Here is a 16,910-nt window from a genome sequence, read left to right as displayed (position 1 = left end):
CTTGGTCTTCGTGGATTTTCTTGATGACTTGGGTGATACAGCCACGCCTCCGCCTTCGCATTTGGTTCAGCTCGCCCATAACTGGCCTACTGCAGCTTTCAAATCAGGTCGAGTATTTTTAATCTGCCTCAGGTCATGTCTTAGCGCTTGCCAGTTCGGCCAAAATATTGTGTAGTTTCCTGTTTTGAAAATACACTAGACTATTTTTGGATGACCTAAAGCAAAATAGGAAGGCTCTACGGGGAACAAGGCGGCCGAATAGGCGGTGCAATACTGCCGGACGGGGTATTCCCCCGCAGCGTCGATCACGCTTCACTCCACATGTGATGTGTTTGCCTCGGAACTTTCGGGCCGATCGCCTCGGTCGTCACACCTGAAGATCGACAAGGGAGATAAATATCATAGTCATACTACAACAGTGGAGAGCTTTGGACTTGTGCAGCTACACCTCTAACTGATCATACCATGGCCACCGTATCTCCAAACCCGATTCCATTCTCGGAGCCTCCCTATCTGCGCGGACTCCCATCCCCCTACTACACCGAAAGCCATCGAGAGTTTCAAAAACGATGCCGTAAGTTCATGTGGGACAATCTCCTCTCACGGGCGTTGGAATGGGAACGGGAGGGAACAGTACCGGAATATGTGTTCCAGACCTTCTGCCAGCATAATATGCTTCTGCCGAATCTCCCGTCTCCCTTGCCTGTGGACTGGCTGAAACGGCTGGGTATATATGATATCTTAGGTACAGTGCAGCGATCTTTTTTTTTTTTGGCAAATTCCGCGTTATTTAGAAGTATTTGCTGGCTAATTTCAATAGGCGTTAAAGTAGAAGACTGGGATTACCTATATACGGGCATCTACGCAGACGAGGTGAGTATCTATCCATTCCCCCTAGATTGGCTGGCTCGGTCTGACCGCTCTAGCTGGGGAGGTCGGGTCTCGCCGGTCCGGGTGCCTCACTCAACGCCGGGTTTGCCTTTGGAATCCCTCCCGTCATTAAATTCGGCAGTCGCGATCTGCAGGAGCGATTCCTACCGGATCTATTGACGGGTCGAAAGAGATCCTGCATCGCCATCACCGAGCCTGAAGCAGGTAGTGATGTCGCGGGAATCACGACCACCGCGATGAAAACTCCAGATGGGAAACATTATATTATTAATGGTGCAAAAAAATGGTATATTTATTCACCCCACCTGCCTTTCTTCCTTTTTCCTTTTTTTTTTTAAAAAAAAAAAAAATATAGCCTGCACAACCTGACAACAGACAGGATCACCAACGGCATCTGGTCTGACTATACTACTATGGCTGTACGCACCGGCGGCCCTGGAGCGGCCGGCCTCTCCGTGATAATTGTCCCACTAAAGGGCTATCCAGGCGTCACCATGCGCCGACTGAAAGTCGCCGGCCAATATACCGGCGGAACCACATATATAGAGCTAGACGAAGTGAAGGTCCCTGTAGAGAATCTCATCGGCCGGGAAGGTGATGGCATGCGGATTATCATGACGAATTTCAACCACGAACGTCTAACCATTGCAGTGGGTGTGACGCGACAGGCACGCGTTGCTCTGTCCAGTGCGTTCCAATACTGCATGAAGCGAGAGGCATTTGGGAAGACGCTAATGGATCAGCCCGTGGTGCGCCACCGACTGGCCAAGGCGGGCGCCGAGCTGGAGACCATGTGGGCATTCTTAGAGCAACTTCTATATCAGCTCTGTCACCTCAGTAAGGATGAAGCGGACCGTCAGCTCGGTGGGATTACCGCCCTTGCCAAAGCGAAAGCGGCTATGGTGTTGAACGAGACGGCTCAATGTGCTGTGCTCCTGTTCGGCGGCGCAGGATTCACAGCCACTGGACAGGGAGAATTAGTAGAAGCTATCCTTCGTGATGTTCCGGGTGCAAGAATCCCGGGTGGTTCGGAGGATGTGTTGCTGGATTTGTGTGTGCGGCAGCTCGTGAAGATCTATCAAACTCAGGAGAAGCTGTTGAAACAGTCGAAGATATAAATTGTATGTAGTGCGTTGACACTGTCTCTTATTAGTTTCTTATTGACAGAATATGATAAATCAGTATTACTCGTGACTGCATCTGTTCTAACTTTCCCCGTTCTCCAGCTTGGGAAGATCTTGAACTCAGAGGTAAGGAAAATCATAATGCATATCACGTTAACGACATGTTGAAATTGATACCTTTCTTGACTGTCTTGCGAATAATCGGCACTCTATGCTTACACGTTAATGGAAATAAGACAAGACAATGCATCGCTAAGCCGCCTGTTATCTAGAGTAAAGTCCTGGCTTGACTACCTTAATACACTAGAGTATTAACAATTCCAGGTTCGACTAGGATTCAAGTACAACAAGGCAGAATCTTCCTATATACTGAGAGCCCTAACAGGATCAGATGGCTCTAGCGCTAACTAATCTGTACACTAGTCAACATATGGGATAACTCGCGCTCTGAAGAAGACGTTCTAAGATGTTGTGCTACTGTCAAATAATATGGCCTTTGGTGGACCAGAATCATGTGACTAGATAGGGTAAAACCTCCGCGGAGCACACAACCAAAACAACAGAATAATCAACATAATCAAGAAGAGCCCAACCAGCTCAATTCAGTCAAATAAGACCTTTTTACCAATCGTACTCTATTTCCTCTTCGGGATTAGCCGTATATCTGACAGCTACAAAGCTTCTTTAAGCTAGTGTTAACTTCCAGCACCAAATCCTGGATCCCACTTATTCGGATCACATATCCCATTGCTAATGTTACTGTATGGAAATTTGCTAGAGCTTCCAAATTCTCTAAACCGCGAGTCTGCGATTAATCTCCGAGTCATCGACGGGCAAGAAATATGCTTACTGTACGGAGTACCGGAATGGTATAAATGTCGCGTGTGTAATATTGTATCTAAGAGTAGAGGAACATATATGGTTTTAAAATTAAGCATAAAGGTGATCTTCCCGAGACCCTTGCGTACCATTACTGCACAACTCTTTATGAACTGATAAACACACCGCCAGGGAATTTAGCTTCCAAATTGGCCTGGTCTTATTTAACACAAGCTGTCTAGAATTCGGCCATTGTAATGTATTTTCATTCGGACCCAAATAATTTGAATGCTACCGCCTAGAAATTCCACAGGACCCATTCAATTCTAATATTTGAGCCCTTTGGATTCTGGAAAGAAAGCTAGGGCGATCATAGCTGGCCAATAGACTGTTGCGAAAGTTTTGAAATGGATTTGAGACTTGAATGTTTAGCGACCTTATTGCTCATAGGCCTGGATTAATTGCGCACGATGGATGTATATAGACAGTCCAAGGCCATAATAATAACTAGCTTAACTTAATGCCTGTTATATTACGTAAAGAAGACAAGTCAGTTCATGGATCGTGCTGTTAAGATGGTGCGTCCTCTGGGTACGGACGGAGTAATTTACACTGATGTACTCCGTACTCCGTAGTTATCTTCGTAAGCGCTCTACCTATTTATAGAATCGGAATACCCAACTGTTCAGAGAAGATGGTGTCAGGACAAGCGTTAATGGCTCTTCGTTTATCAACTCTGGATACGGAGCACAGCACTAAGAGCAGTAAATACTACGGAGAAAGAGCAGCCTGGCCTGTAGGTATGGATGTGGTCACCCTGTAAGGGGCCAAGTGAGACAGAAATCCTACCATATGACATAAAGGCGAATCCCTTTCTGGCGTTTATTATGAAACTCCATTAGGCAACAACAATCGACGGCCAACCATGGCACAGGGAGTGGAGCTATCAATAACTGCAACGTCACTGACTGGCCGGGCGGAGTGGAGATCCAGCCTTAAGGGGCAGAGTGGGTCCAGAAGTCAATAGTGTAAGGATGAACACTTTGCATTTCTGACTGACTGACATCGGAATGGAGCCACAGGCGACAGCCACACCCTCACCGATGCCATGAATTTGAAAGTTCCATGAGTTGTCCTCTTTCTTGGCGCTCCGTCTGCTACTCCCGTTCATACTCCCGGAGGCGCCACAATTCCCTCCTGTCGAGCAGCCAATAGTATGGATATGGGCTTCCCCCGACAGGGCAACGAGCCACACTAGCCGCTGCATTAGAACGGACAAACATCCATGTAGCCAAGCGCCCCTCACACAAGTTGGTCTGAAAGGGGCTGTCCAACCCATTAATCTAACTCCAGATCCAATCGCTATGGTGGAGGTGGAGCCCCACTGCAGGAGGGCAAAGAACTAGCCAGCGGTTGATGAGTCCAACAAGCAGGGCTGAAATTGAACCCTTCTTCGAGGGAATATTTCTTCTGCCTGGCTTTGCCCTTTTTCCGTTTCCCCTTATAATTCCTGATCCCGATCCGTCCCTTTGTTTGTCTGCCGTCCGCAAGCCTTTGTTCACGGCCATACATCCCACAAGCCACCGTCAACATGTCTTACCAGCAACAGCCGTACCAGCAACCTCCTCAGGGCTAGTATGTTTGACCCCGATGTCTCGATTTTCTTTCTATGACTTCAAAAACTAACAACTCCTAGCTACCCTCCTCAACAGCCCCCTATGCAACCCTACCCAATGCAGGCGCCACCACCCCAAGAACCTCCAAAGCAAGAACGTGGCTGTCTGATGTCCTGCTTGATGATGGCCTGTTGTTGTTTCCTCTGCGAGGAGACATGCACAGGATGTGCCGAATGTCTCTGCTGTTGTTGCGATGATTAGACACCTCGGAAAGGACGAGAATTAGCATCGTGATATCAACCCCTATGGATACGGTACGGCAACGGGGGCGCGGCTGTTTCCTCACGGGCACGCAGACGAAAGACCTCCGATTGTATATCATTCAAGCGTGGTGTGTAATTACGGTATCTGAAGTGCATGGTTGGGGGAAGTCTGGGACAGGACAGGACAGGACAGGACGTTTTACTTTGATATATCTCTTTTGTATGGTACAGGATAGCGTCTGTTTTATATTTACACCTTCATGGCATGCCTGATAGTGGGCCCTCTGAACCACGGTATCAGGTGAATTGGTTAATGAACACTTTTCTTGCTGGATTGTGCTCGTAGGTCTATCAATTCTATCCTGAGTATATGAGGTAGTATACTGCATAAGGCATCCATAGTATGTTCGTAGACTGATATATTCTAGAGAATAATATAACTATCTGGTATAAATATTTGGATATAAAATGCATATATTGGTAAACGGTAAGCCTCCGCTCGTGACCTACAATATGTGAATACCTAGATTAAACAGGAAGATATTTTATACATATCATGACTAGAAACACTGCTAAATATATTTTCTTATACTACTTTATTTTATAAAAATAGTATCTAGAACAGTTAATCATAAGATTCTTAATAGCAAATTTTAAATTCAGCAAACATCGATCCATAACATATAATAATTTGAGCTAAAACAAGCTTATCTTGATTCACTTCCATTCTTGTCTCAAATAATCATTCTTATTCTGCCTACACAGCAGAACCCATACTTTGGACACTGTTTGATTGACAATGTATGGAAAATACGTTCTGCCTAAGGTTTCTAGAAAACCGTATTACCATGTAAAACTATGGCTATTTGAGTACAGGTGTTGTCAACTTTCCTGCCTCCAGTTGCCGCTCCTTTTATAGTGGATATCAGTATGTGATGCCAACCATAGATATACTACGAAGTAGAAACGAAACAAGATTTAAAAGTACAACCGGCTTCGACTGACTGGTGGTTTATAAAGAAAGTCTGTTTTTGAGTAGCATATTGTTAGGAGCGCTCAGAAGCGCGATAGACAGATCCTTAGCTAAGAAGCTTAGTCAGGTGCGAAGTGTTTATATTCGCACCCGTGGGCCTGAACTCCTGAAGGCCAGCGATTAGTTCTGCAATATACTTGGCCCTATCTTCCTTCCTATATAGATACTCCTTTTGCACCGTAGCGCACCATTCAGCTCGTTACCAACCCCACACATAACACATATCCCCTGCGCTGCACAAGCACGTCTAGTCGAGGTATACGGTCATAAGTTGATACTAAAATTATGCATTCTCCGGCCTAATAATAAGCCACAGGCATTTTCGGAGCCCCGTCTCTTCATCATCCAAGCTGGTCTTCCCATTATGACCAGAATCTGGCTGATTCTGTGTATTTCGCTTCTTCAGCGCCGCATTGAAGCGAGTCAACTTGGACTTGGAAGTCCATGGAAGAATATCGAGCTCAAGTTCAGCTATCCACGGCTGTAATATTTTGATTCGGCGTTGCTGCATATCAACATCCTCTGATTCATCCACAGTGGCGTCTGACCCGTTTAAAAGTCGTAATAAGAGAGGAGTCTTCCGGCTAACCTTCCCTTGCGAATCAAGGATAGGAATGCTAGCCATATGCGCGAGGGCATCCAGTTTCGCAATTTCGACCTTCAAACCGCGGGGCCCAAAGATGTCTTTATTCGCTTGACGGATGTGAGAATCCGTACGGCTTTTCGAAACACCATGGCTCCCGAGATTCGCGAGCCCGCTCACTGCTTCTCCAATCCAGTGGAGTGGAAATAGTAGCGGAACAGATTTGAGAATACCGCCCGTTGCATCAAGGACCTGAAGCGGTGGACTACTGGAGATAACTTTGTTTAACTGGTCAAGAAAGGCGAAAAAGGATTCTCGAGGTAGATTGTAATCCGTTAAGATGGGGGCATAGGCGCGAATGAAGGGAGAGTCAAATGAAGGTTCAATCGCGGGGATGGCGATTGGCTTGTTTCGTTGGCTTGGTGCTGGATCTGGGACGGCATTCGATTCTTGTGTCCTGATCCCATCTTCTGTATATGGTGGGGGCTCTGCGGTGCTGGCTGAGCCAATGGTATTTGGTGTGACAGGTCTGTCCGACAGATTTGTGTGCTCACTGTCGGAGTAATGACCCAGGTTCTTAAATGGATTCTCTGATTTCTCTCCAGTCATGATGATAATGGGGATGGTTATGGTTGATGCTTATGCGTTCGTCGAAGTTATCCTTAGTCAGATGAGCCGTCGGAGACCCTGATCGGCGGCGGCACTTGCTGGCAGAAAGAAATCAGCACCGCCCCACCAAAAAAAAAAAAAAAGAACAAAATGTGGCCTGAAAGCTTAGAGGCAAGTCATATGTTCTGTTACTAGCGTGTTGGAATGCTTTGTGTATAATACTCCACTAATAATATAACCGGTAAGAAAGCGCCGCCGCATGAAAGCGTCGCACCTCTGTATTCCATATAAAATGGCACCTTTGGAGACTCCGTTATCTCAACGGTGAAGCATCTAGAGGGCATAAAATTTAATACACGGTATAATATAATACTATATTTATATATATTGAGCAGAGAGATTTCTCTAATGGATATTTCTCCAGATAAGACAAATTACAGTTGTCCTAGTATTTAAAGCTAAGAAAACTATTTAAAAACATGAAAATATAACGGTGCCCTTTAGAATCCATATATATGTTATTATTTTATCAAGATGTTTCTATATCTACTGGTGGTTGAGATATTAAGGCCCCAAAGAGTGCCATTTTATATGGAATACAGATATGCGGCACTCGCTTTCATGCGGCACCCGTTTACCGGTTGCGTCAGCTCGGTTACCTGGATGCGATCCAGGTATCTCCTGGAAAATATGCAGACAATTAAGCATGGAATTTGAGAGCTCGCAGTTTGGGGATGACGGGCGAAGAACCGGATATTTAACGTTTGTTATGAATTCTGTGGTAGGGATAGCATCTGAAAGGAGACAACACATGGATTGAGCAGTATATTGCCCCGACTGTTGTAAACAGGTTGAGGCTTTTGGGGATGAAAACTCTACAAGAATACACTAGCCGCATACTATTCCTTCTACAAACTTTGATATATACATTAATTAGTATTGCTGGGGATGCAAAAGTACATTGTGCGCCACAAGAAAAATTCAGCTATTTATAACACCACTGATGAATGTAATTAATGAAACTATTCTGTATCTTACGGCTCCACCGCACATACCGTCTGAAATGGGTAGCCATGTACTGAGATATTAACCACGTATTCCCTACACCCCGATTCCTTCAACTTTGATGTTCTCGTCGCAGCTACCTCGTATATTCGATAATAAAGATGATTGGATTACTAGACAGAGACACGACACTGTATAAGCGAATATTTACTAATACTAATAGTCTTCCCTTAAGCAGATTGCCTTAATTGTCTAAATGGTTACTTAATTATGCTCTGACGGCATCTTGGATAGGAAGTAAGTAGTTATAGCACGAACAAACCAAGAAAGGCCAATAGATAACTCAATGATGCTGTGGTAATATGGGCAGCTTCTTCTGGATTATTTTTTTTTTTTTTAAAAAATAGTTTCAGGGAGGGCCAGTAGAAATTCAAACATAATTGTAGCCATACACAGATATCAACACAAAGCTCTAAGTGTAGCAAGGCATTCCAGTGCTATCCCAGTTGAATCTTATTTTCTATGCGCTATTAGGAGTGCAGCTAGAAGGTTAGTTACATTATTTTCCTTTGCTGTATCTGATGCAATTGATGGGATCCACTCCAGATCTATAATGGCTATTATCTTCAACGGTTCGATTTCTATACTACTATCTGGGGAATCATAGCAAACTGTGCATAAGTTGTAGAGCTTATAAAAACTCTATATAATAACTGTAGTGTCATTGTGCGCCGCCCTCTACAAGAAGGTAGCTCCCATTGGCTCCTTCAGTGATCTTTCCATGCCTGAGTTAGACATCACTCCATATTCATGAGCTGTGGGAGACTTGTAATGCGGGATATCTCGACTGCTTCGTAAATGTTAGAGTTCTAGGGAGATGTCCGCGGTTTGTAATATAAGGTAACAGTTAGCAATAATATATGCTTTATGTCCAGGCCGAGACTCGTTAGGGGCATATTACCACTCAGTGCAAAATTCTTTGAAAGGAGATTGAAAAAAAGAAAAAAAAAAAAAAAAAAAGGTTATTATCACCAATGAGTACAATAGAAAGAATAATTCTTGGGTTAAATTATATGTGTAACTCTCTATTATTTTCTTCAAACATTCCACTGCTATGGCTTAAATTGGTGGTGATAAACAAACGCAACCTACCGTTTAGTTTTAAGTGCTATTAAGCTAAGATAAAAGGATTGGAAGGGAGAACCACAGAAAGGATTCTTAATAAAGTTGCAGCAACTTCCTTCCGTCTTTGGAAACCACTAGTTTAGCATTGTTAATGATGGATGGGCATATGATAAAGCACACGTCGGCACTTCTTAACATGATGTCTCTTATGATTGGACTGTTTATATCATGCAATTACCTTCCAATCTTAAGCTTAAATCTTTTTAAGTAGTAGTAGTAGTGCCAAGTGCCATAATTTTCAATGAATCTAGTTATGGTTTAATTGTTAGTTCTACAAAAACCTAAAGTCCGACCATTTTTTGATATCTTTGGTCTCCAGGTCAGCAGCCCGATAATCCTCCAGACAAGAACTCCAGGTTCGGCCCTTTTTTGGATGCTTCCTCTGTCACTCATGGTTTCTGTCAAAATTATATGTGTAATTCTATGAGAGCTTGAATATTCTCATGTATTCATGATTATCGATGTGTGTTGTGTTGACCCCTCTTCAGAATCAACACGTCATAACTCAATTATTTCACGTGATGTCCAAATACCTATGGACTATCTTTTTGGCCGCTCACCCAATAGTATGTGTTCCCATTGAGTGGAATGCGAGAGGATATCGCCGTGGATCAGCATCTGCGGACTGTTCACGTGACGCACCAACTCGCTGGAGGTACTGGGGCCCCAGGCTAGGGCCCTAACATAGCTATATCCCGCAATCTCCCCCACGCGTGGGGGTGACCCTGTGGGGCAAACACAATATGCGGGGACCGGGTCATTTACTGTAATATGGAGATCTATCCGATAATACTGGAGCTAATTCATCCAAGCGCCAGCTTCAAGAGACCCCAAAGTACGTGGGGGTTCTAACGCTCGCAGTGATATAGGGCAAGCACCCGTCCAGGAGGTGGACTTCAGGGATTTATCAACACACAGCTAACCAAACCATTACAATATCCACCATGGAGACGAACAAGCCGCAAATTGTCCACAATGAGGATTCTGCAATAAAAGCTGCGGCCATCAACCAGATGCACGCGATACGTGTATCCTTAACCGAAGAAGATAGCAAACGTATCCGACACAAGATTGACAAAACAATACTGGTGATTTTATGCTGGACATATCTTTTACAAATCTTGGACAAGTCTCTTTTAGGTTATGGCGCCACATACGGTCTCAAGGAAGATGTACATCTAACAGGGAGTCAATACTCGTTGCTCGGTTCCATTTCCCCCATCGCCCAGCTAGCCTGGCAGCCTTTTTCCTCATATCTGATTGTGAAAGTACCTCACCGCATACTCATGCCTTCGCTGATGACCGGGTGGGGTGTTGCCCAGGCAGCCATGGCTGGGTGCCATAGTTTTGGTGCTCTGCTGGCGACTCGATTCTTGCTCGGGCTCTTTGAGGCTGGATGTCTCCCGCTGTTTAGTGTGATCACCAGTCAGTGGTATCGTCGTGCAGAACAGCCATTGCGTGTGGCCGCTTGGTATAGCACCAATGGTATCGCCACTATTATCGCAGCGGCGCTCAGCTATGGATTGGGTCATATTGAAACAGGTCTTCTGAAGGAATGGCAGATGTAGGACACCCTACTACCCACTATTGTCTGTCTACAACTGCTAACGTGAGAAGACTATTTCTGGTCTGCGGTCTTATCACTGTCTGTAGCGCTCCTTTCATCTACTGGAAATTAGACAACGACGTCCCATCGGCGCGGTTCCTCAACGACCAAGAAAAACTACAAGCCATGGAACGTCTCCGAGCCAACCAGACAGGTAGCGGAAGCCGGGAGTTCAAGATGTATCAAGTGGTGGAAACCGGTTTGGACCCAAAAACGTACCTTTGGATCGCGGTGACCTTCCTTCTGAATATCGGTGCGTCTGTCACCAACGTCTTTGGTCCTTTAATTCTGTCAGGCCTGGGATTCGACAAATTCAGAACGACTCTGCTCAACATGCCATTCGGCGCACTGCAATTCATTATCATTCTCCTAGCAAGCTGGCTCACCCAAAAAGTCACCCTCAAAGGAGCCATTCTAGCGGCCTTCATGCTCCCTGTGGTCGCCGGACTCGCCATTCTCTATAGCGTTCCGCGCGGTCCAAACGCACAGGGGGCTTTAATGGCGGGGTATTATCTTCTTTCCTTTCTCTTCGGAGGCAACCCACTCATCGTGACGTGGATCGTTGGAAACACGGCCGGATCGACGAAAAAATCCATCGTTCTCTCTTGCTACAATGCTGCTGCTAGCGTAGGGAATATCGTGGGCCCACTTCTGTTCAACGATCGTGACGCGCCAGCTTATCTCCCGGGCCTGCGGGCTTGCCTCGGGATGTTTGTGGCTATGGTTGCCGTGATTCTGATTCAATGGGCTAATCTGTTTATGTTGAATCGAATGCAAGAGCGTCGGAGAGTTCGTAATGGCAAGCCGGCAAAAATCGTGGACCGGTCCATGCATACAGGGTTTGAGGTCACAGAGGAAGATGCCGCAGATGAAGGTACAGAGGCACAGTTGGGAAGGAATGCGTATAATGATCTGACAGATCGGGAAAATGACGAGTTTGTCTATATCTATTGATAGTCCTCCGCGAAGATAAATATTATCACACTGTTATAGAACGAAAATAATTAATCGAGATGAATATCCTGTAAATTACGGAGTATCCTAGCTTGACACCTTACTCTAATGATAGAGCTTAAATTAAAATTGATAGCTCAGATCTGTAGCCGTGACCGGTGATAGGAAGTATGTCTAGTGGAAGGATTGGCGCATTTTCCCCAGCCACAGCGCGTGACAACTCCCATTTTCGTGTTTAAAGACAGCACATCCATCTAGTTCATTACTCAACAATTATATCCCCTCTCGGACGAACTTTATCAACTCACCTGCGACCAAGCACTATTTGCAGGGCGAAATGTCAAGCTGCTTTTACTCTGGCTATCACCCCCGTAAAACCATTCTCGGCCGGATCGCCAGGTGGAAGATCAATACAACAATCTCTAGAAGAAAAACGATTATTCCCGACAAGTGGATTTAAAACCACCGAGGATATTCAACTAGTCGAAGAGGAGGAATTCCTTGACTACCGAGCTGATCGATTCTATCCTGTTCGACTGGGGAAGATTTCCAGGAACGCTACCAAGTAGTGACAAAACTTAGTTTTGGCACTTCAACTAACTGGCTCGCTCGACATCTGAAGTATACATATAACTTTTCCGGTACCATATTGAATTAACCTATACAGAGACTGTCAGTATGTCGCCCTCAAGGTATATGGAAGTACTTCATTCGTACCCCGTGAACTCCTTTTCTATGATCATATCAGCCGCCGTATGACGAATAATTCACATCGACCCTGAGGTAATATCCGGAGAATACTGGACTCCTTTGAATAAGTCGGCGAACATGGCTAGCATATTATCCTTGTCTTTGAGGCTGCGCAAATGATGCTGATATGCAACCAGATGGGTTCAATGAGGATTTGGTTCGGTATTCTAATACTGACCTTCTTGAAGCTTTGGACTTCCTGCATAGTCATGGAGAGGTTGTTCATACCGGTATGTATTGTGCCTATTGTTTTTTACTTGTTCTATTTTTGCCTTTTTTTTTTTTTTTTTTTTTTTTTTTTTTTTTTTTTTTTTTTTTTTTTCGCTGATTCATTTAGATGCACACCTGGGTGATATGCCTCTGGGTATTTATGATAACAATCTTATGCAAAAGCTTGAAGAAAAGGAGTTTACATCCCCAGTGCCTCGTAAAGTAGTATTGTCCACTCCGGCGATTTATCTCTCACGCTTGATACGCCCCAAGGAAGGCCGAATGTTATTATCTGATTCGGCGAGGCAGGATTGTCCCGAGGCCACACAGTGGTGACATAATGCCTTTGGAGTACCGAGCCCCCGAAACGTGCTTTACATAGGATGGGGCTATCCGGTCGATATCTGGAGTATTGGCTTGACGGTAGGTCCTGAACCGGCACTTGTTATTTGGATGCTGATAATACTCTGAAGGAAAGCCTGGGAACTTCTTGAGCCGAAGAGACTCTTCAGGACACGCGACAGGATGACAATCTATATGATGCTGCTCACCTGGCACAACTTATTGCCGCGTTGGGGCCCCCGACGCCTGAATTTCTGGCCAGGAATCCGAAGAGAACAGCTGACCTTTGGGGCGCACAAGGTACGTTGACTACCCTGACCAAGTAGAATACACTATCTGCGTAGATTATTTAGTCTAGTCTATTTTTTTTCCAATTAGATTATTAATCTTGTTGGACAGTGAATTGGCTGGGTCTTGTGCCGATCCCGGACTCGCGGATCATGGAAGTGCTCAAGATTCGAATGCAGAATAAGTCGGGCTTTCTTCGACGCATTTGAAGAGCTCTGACCTGGATGCCCGAGGTGAGAGAAACGGCAAAGGAACTCTTACAGGACCCTTGGTTGACAGGTGGGAAGGCATAGAGTGCAGTGATATCAAGGACAGGTAGTAAGGATCAATGCCACCTAACCATTAGGTAGAGAATAGCATCGTTAGGTGATTTCATCATGCATTTCCTCGTTCTCAAAGCCAATGGGATGATGTATATCCTTAAAAATAATAGTAATGTCAAGAACTGACTAGTGATCGCCGTGTTACAAAGAGTCTTAGATCTGACGAGGAGATGATGTTCCTATTGTTGAATAATACAGATATGGATCGTTCACAAGCTTTCTCATCTTACTAGCATCGGAATTCCAAGCATGGCCAATTATTGTCTCTCCACTGGCAAATAACTCAATCCCTGTTTGATGAAATCGGCACAGCGTTCACCAATCCCGTAAGCCGCCATCTGAGAATGCCCGCCGCAAAGGACCGGCATCACACTCGTGTCTGCCACCCGCAGTCCATCCACCCCTTTAACACGGAGCTTATTATCTAGTACAGCCATTGGGTTGTCATCCTTCCCCATGGCGCATGTTCCAGCGGCGTGGTAACCTAGTTAATCAGTACCATCCAAATTCCCAACAGCACAGAAACTTACATGTTGTAGCCTGCTCCTTGACATACGGAATCCACTCCTCACGAGTCTTGTACAGATGATGGGAAAGATTTGGTGGCCAGGACCCCGCCACAATATCCTTCGTTCCAGCGCCCTGCATTACGATCTCGTTCCCAAATCGGCAAGCCTCAGCCAATACCAGCAAATCCAGCGGATCCGCCAGATAATTGCAGTCTACAACCGGGTTATCCATGGGGTTCTTCGACTGCAATGTCACAGTACCCCGAGACTGGGGAGCAAAGAGTTCGGCAATCATCGAAAATGCATGTTGATGATGGACTGGGAATTGGCTGAACTGCTTCGGTCCGCCATAGCATTCCGTGGTGAAGAACTCGATATGGGGCTGTTTGGTCGTGAGTCCCATAGGGTCTCGACCTGGTTCTCGGGGCGCCCTGTTCCACAGTGGCTCATCTTTAAGACGTTCATCCAGACGTGCAAATGCAAAGGGCCCAAAGGGGAATGTCGAGAGGAATCCAGTCTTATGCGTCTTCCATTCCGCGTAGGTCTTCTCGAAATTGTTATCGTGGTAGACGTGGTGGTCGTTTGTTAGGCCCTTTTTGTCGGTTTCGTAGAACATGAATACAATCTATATCCAGTGAGACATGGTTTGGTTCTTAGCGGGACAAATCTTACCACATGGTCCATGAGATTCTTGCCCACACCAGGCAAGTCGATGACACATGAAATCCCAGCCTCTTGAAGCTCTTGGAAGGCTCCTATGCCAGATCGCATGAGGATGGCTGGGCTGCAGTAGGCTCCTCCAGACACAATGACTTCCTTCGTAGCGTAGAAGGACTTTGATGACCCGTCAGCCAGAATACCTACAACACCTGTCGCCCGAGTATTCTCTGGTCCTTTTTCTAAGATGACGCGGTCGATGGTCATATTAGTCTGGATTGAGACATTCGCGCGGTGGTATTCTTTCGTGATGAAATCAGCCGCCGTAGAACGAATTCCTTTGTAGACCGTCCGAGGTGCATGGCCGCATCCATGGGGAATGTCCCCGGTGCTGAACATATCATGGTGAAGAGGCAGTCCCTGCGAAACAAAAGAATCCATGATCAATTTGCTAATAGGAGCCAAGTCATGCGGCTCGGTGTGCAACGGACCCGAATATCCATGGCTCTTCGGATCAGCTTGGAACCAATCCTTGGGGTGGAAGGTTTCTGCCTGCTCTCAGTCGGTATAAGCATGAAAGCCGAGAAGGAAACAGAATAATAGAACCTTTCTCATGGCAGCGAAGAACTCCTCTCCGCTCCATCCTTCCAGATCCCAATCGTCATAATCCTGTGGACTGCCACGCACACACAGCGTCCCGTTGCATCCCGAGCTGCCACCGAGGAAACGTCCACGACTGAGTTTGACCTGTCGATTGTTGATCCCTTCCATAGGAGGTGTGACGATGTTCCAATCAGTCTCGGAGTCGAAGTTATTCGCCCACCTGTGTCTATTAGCAGGTTGGATAGTTATAATGCCCCTTTGACGAACCCTCCAGCCATATGTACATTCTCTAGATCCTTATTGTGCTGTCCTGCTTCGATGACCAGAATTTTCACATTGGGATTTTCAGCTAACCGACCAGCGACAACGCAACCGGAGGTGCCTCCCCTAGATGAATTAGTCACGACGCCAGTCCAGTCCTTCTAAATACACTCACCCGCAAATGATATAATCATATGTGTCCGCCGGCCGCATGATGGCGGTATCAGCAAGGCTAAGGATGAATGATTTCTTCTATCGACGGTGTCCTATAGGTATTCTGATCGAAAGATCGACTTCCGTGTCTGTTGTTCAAAAAGAGGAGAAGGGCCACCGTCATACCATGTCCACTCTTGTCACATCAGCTATACCTTGTTTAGACAAGCAAATGACTTTGCATGTGACAGTATAGTTGAAGGAAGAGAGAAGAAGAGAGAAGGATACTGATTTGACAAGTGTTAAGGAAAGCTTAAAAGTAGGAGATACGAAGAGGAGAAAAGCAGTAAGATACGTGCTAAAAGTACGAGGAGGAAAGCATTCAAAAGAGGGGTAGACGTGATACAGAGCCCCAGGGCCAATGTGAAGGTGATTCCGCGGAATGAAATCCGCATAGAACCTGGTCTGTCGAGTTTAGAGTTCAGCCATTTATCATTGACCTTGTGCCTGGGACTGGTTGACCAGCAGGACTCGACAAATAAAGTAAGAAGTTGTTGGAATACAACCAGAAATCATAGCGAGCGGTGAATTATATAGTTGCACCATGAATAAGGGTGATATTTGCACGGAGCTAAAATATATAAATCTAAGCCACTTGACCAAAAATACAACAGTACACTTGGTCCACTAGAACAGAAACATATAAACAGTCAGATGAATGGGGAAACTCATAGGACTTGGGCTGAGCATAGAGACATTCATAATTCTGAATAATCTTCGTGCAACTCAGATGCCCTTAGAATCTAAGGCGGAACGGAGGAATTACGTACCTTCAGTTATAAACGCGTTTGTGGGAGCATTGAAAGGGCAGTAAGCTACTTTGTACGACGGGCTTCCTGTCGATCCGTGCATAACCAACTGGGAGCATTATTTTAAATACTAAGTATATCTTTGAGGGTATTTTGTAATGTCTTAGCTCTAGAAATTAGTAAATGCACATTTATATCCCATGGTTTCCACTTGATGACTCTATTTGAGGGTATGCCACGTGACAGCTGTCAGATCCCAATACGGCTAGTTCAGGGAACCAGCCGAGCAGCCAGCCCTAAGCCCTAACTACCTAAAT

The 16,910-nt window shown here is 45.5% G+C and overlaps 6 protein-coding genes across 6 annotated transcripts; 4 read left to right on the top strand and 2 right to left on the bottom strand.

Annotated features, from left to right (window-relative positions):
* Positions 1 to 465: 465 nt before the first annotated feature.
* Positions 466 to 2,009, top strand: ATNIH1004_006503 (acyl-CoA dehydrogenase family protein; the record flags this gene model as incomplete). Its single annotated transcript, XM_033571131.1, has 4 exons — positions 466 to 727; positions 821 to 873; positions 927 to 1,177; positions 1,271 to 2,009. 4 exons carry the CDS (start codon positions 466 to 468, stop codon positions 2,007 to 2,009), a joined length of 1,305 nt encoding a protein of 434 aa, XP_033427163.1.
* Positions 2,010 to 4,425: 2,416 nt separating this feature from the next.
* On the top strand, positions 4,426 to 4,711 carry ATNIH1004_006502 (uncharacterized protein; the record flags this gene model as incomplete). Its single annotated transcript, XM_033571130.1, has 2 exons — positions 4,426 to 4,469; positions 4,531 to 4,711. 2 exons carry the CDS (start codon positions 4,426 to 4,428, stop codon positions 4,709 to 4,711), a joined length of 225 nt encoding a protein of 74 aa, XP_033427162.1.
* A 1,318-nt stretch (positions 4,712 to 6,029) lies between these two features.
* On the bottom strand, positions 6,030 to 6,938 carry ATNIH1004_006501 (uncharacterized protein; the record flags this gene model as incomplete). The annotated part of the gene is made up of 1 exon (XM_033571129.1): positions 6,030 to 6,938. The coding sequence occupies one exon, from the start codon at positions 6,936 to 6,938 to the stop codon at positions 6,030 to 6,032; it is 909 nt and encodes a 302-aa protein (XP_033427161.1).
* Positions 6,939 to 10,072: 3,134 nt separating this feature from the next.
* On the top strand, positions 10,073 to 11,688 carry ATNIH1004_006500 (putative MFS transporter; the record flags this gene model as incomplete). The annotated part of the gene is made up of 2 exons (XM_033571128.1): positions 10,073 to 10,692; positions 10,746 to 11,688. The coding sequence occupies 2 exons, from the start codon at positions 10,073 to 10,075 to the stop codon at positions 11,686 to 11,688; spliced, it is 1,563 nt and encodes a 520-aa protein (XP_033427160.1).
* Positions 11,689 to 13,031: 1,343 nt separating this feature from the next.
* Positions 13,032 to 13,487, top strand: ATNIH1004_006499 (uncharacterized protein; the record flags this gene model as incomplete). Its single annotated transcript, XM_033571127.1, has 3 exons — positions 13,032 to 13,071; positions 13,144 to 13,290; positions 13,390 to 13,487. 3 exons carry the CDS (start codon positions 13,032 to 13,034, stop codon positions 13,485 to 13,487), a joined length of 285 nt encoding a protein of 94 aa, XP_033427159.1.
* A 371-nt stretch (positions 13,488 to 13,858) lies between these two features.
* Positions 13,859 to 15,844, bottom strand: ATNIH1004_006498 (GMC family oxidoreductase; the record flags this gene model as incomplete). Its single annotated transcript, XM_033571126.1, has 6 exons — positions 13,859 to 14,085; positions 14,132 to 14,735; positions 14,783 to 15,319; positions 15,374 to 15,590; positions 15,638 to 15,757; positions 15,807 to 15,844. 6 exons carry the CDS (start codon positions 15,842 to 15,844, stop codon positions 13,859 to 13,861), a joined length of 1,743 nt encoding a protein of 580 aa, XP_033427158.1.
* Positions 15,845 to 16,910: the final 1,066 nt, after the last annotated feature.

Source organism: Aspergillus tanneri, assembly GCF_003426965.1.
Source record: "Aspergillus tanneri strain NIH1004 chromosome Unknown AapTan_4_pilon_pilon_pilon, whole genome shotgun sequence".
NCBI lineage: Eukaryota > Fungi > Ascomycota > Eurotiomycetes > Eurotiales > Aspergillaceae > Aspergillus > Aspergillus tanneri.
This window is presented reverse-complemented; position numbering and strand designations above follow the sequence as displayed.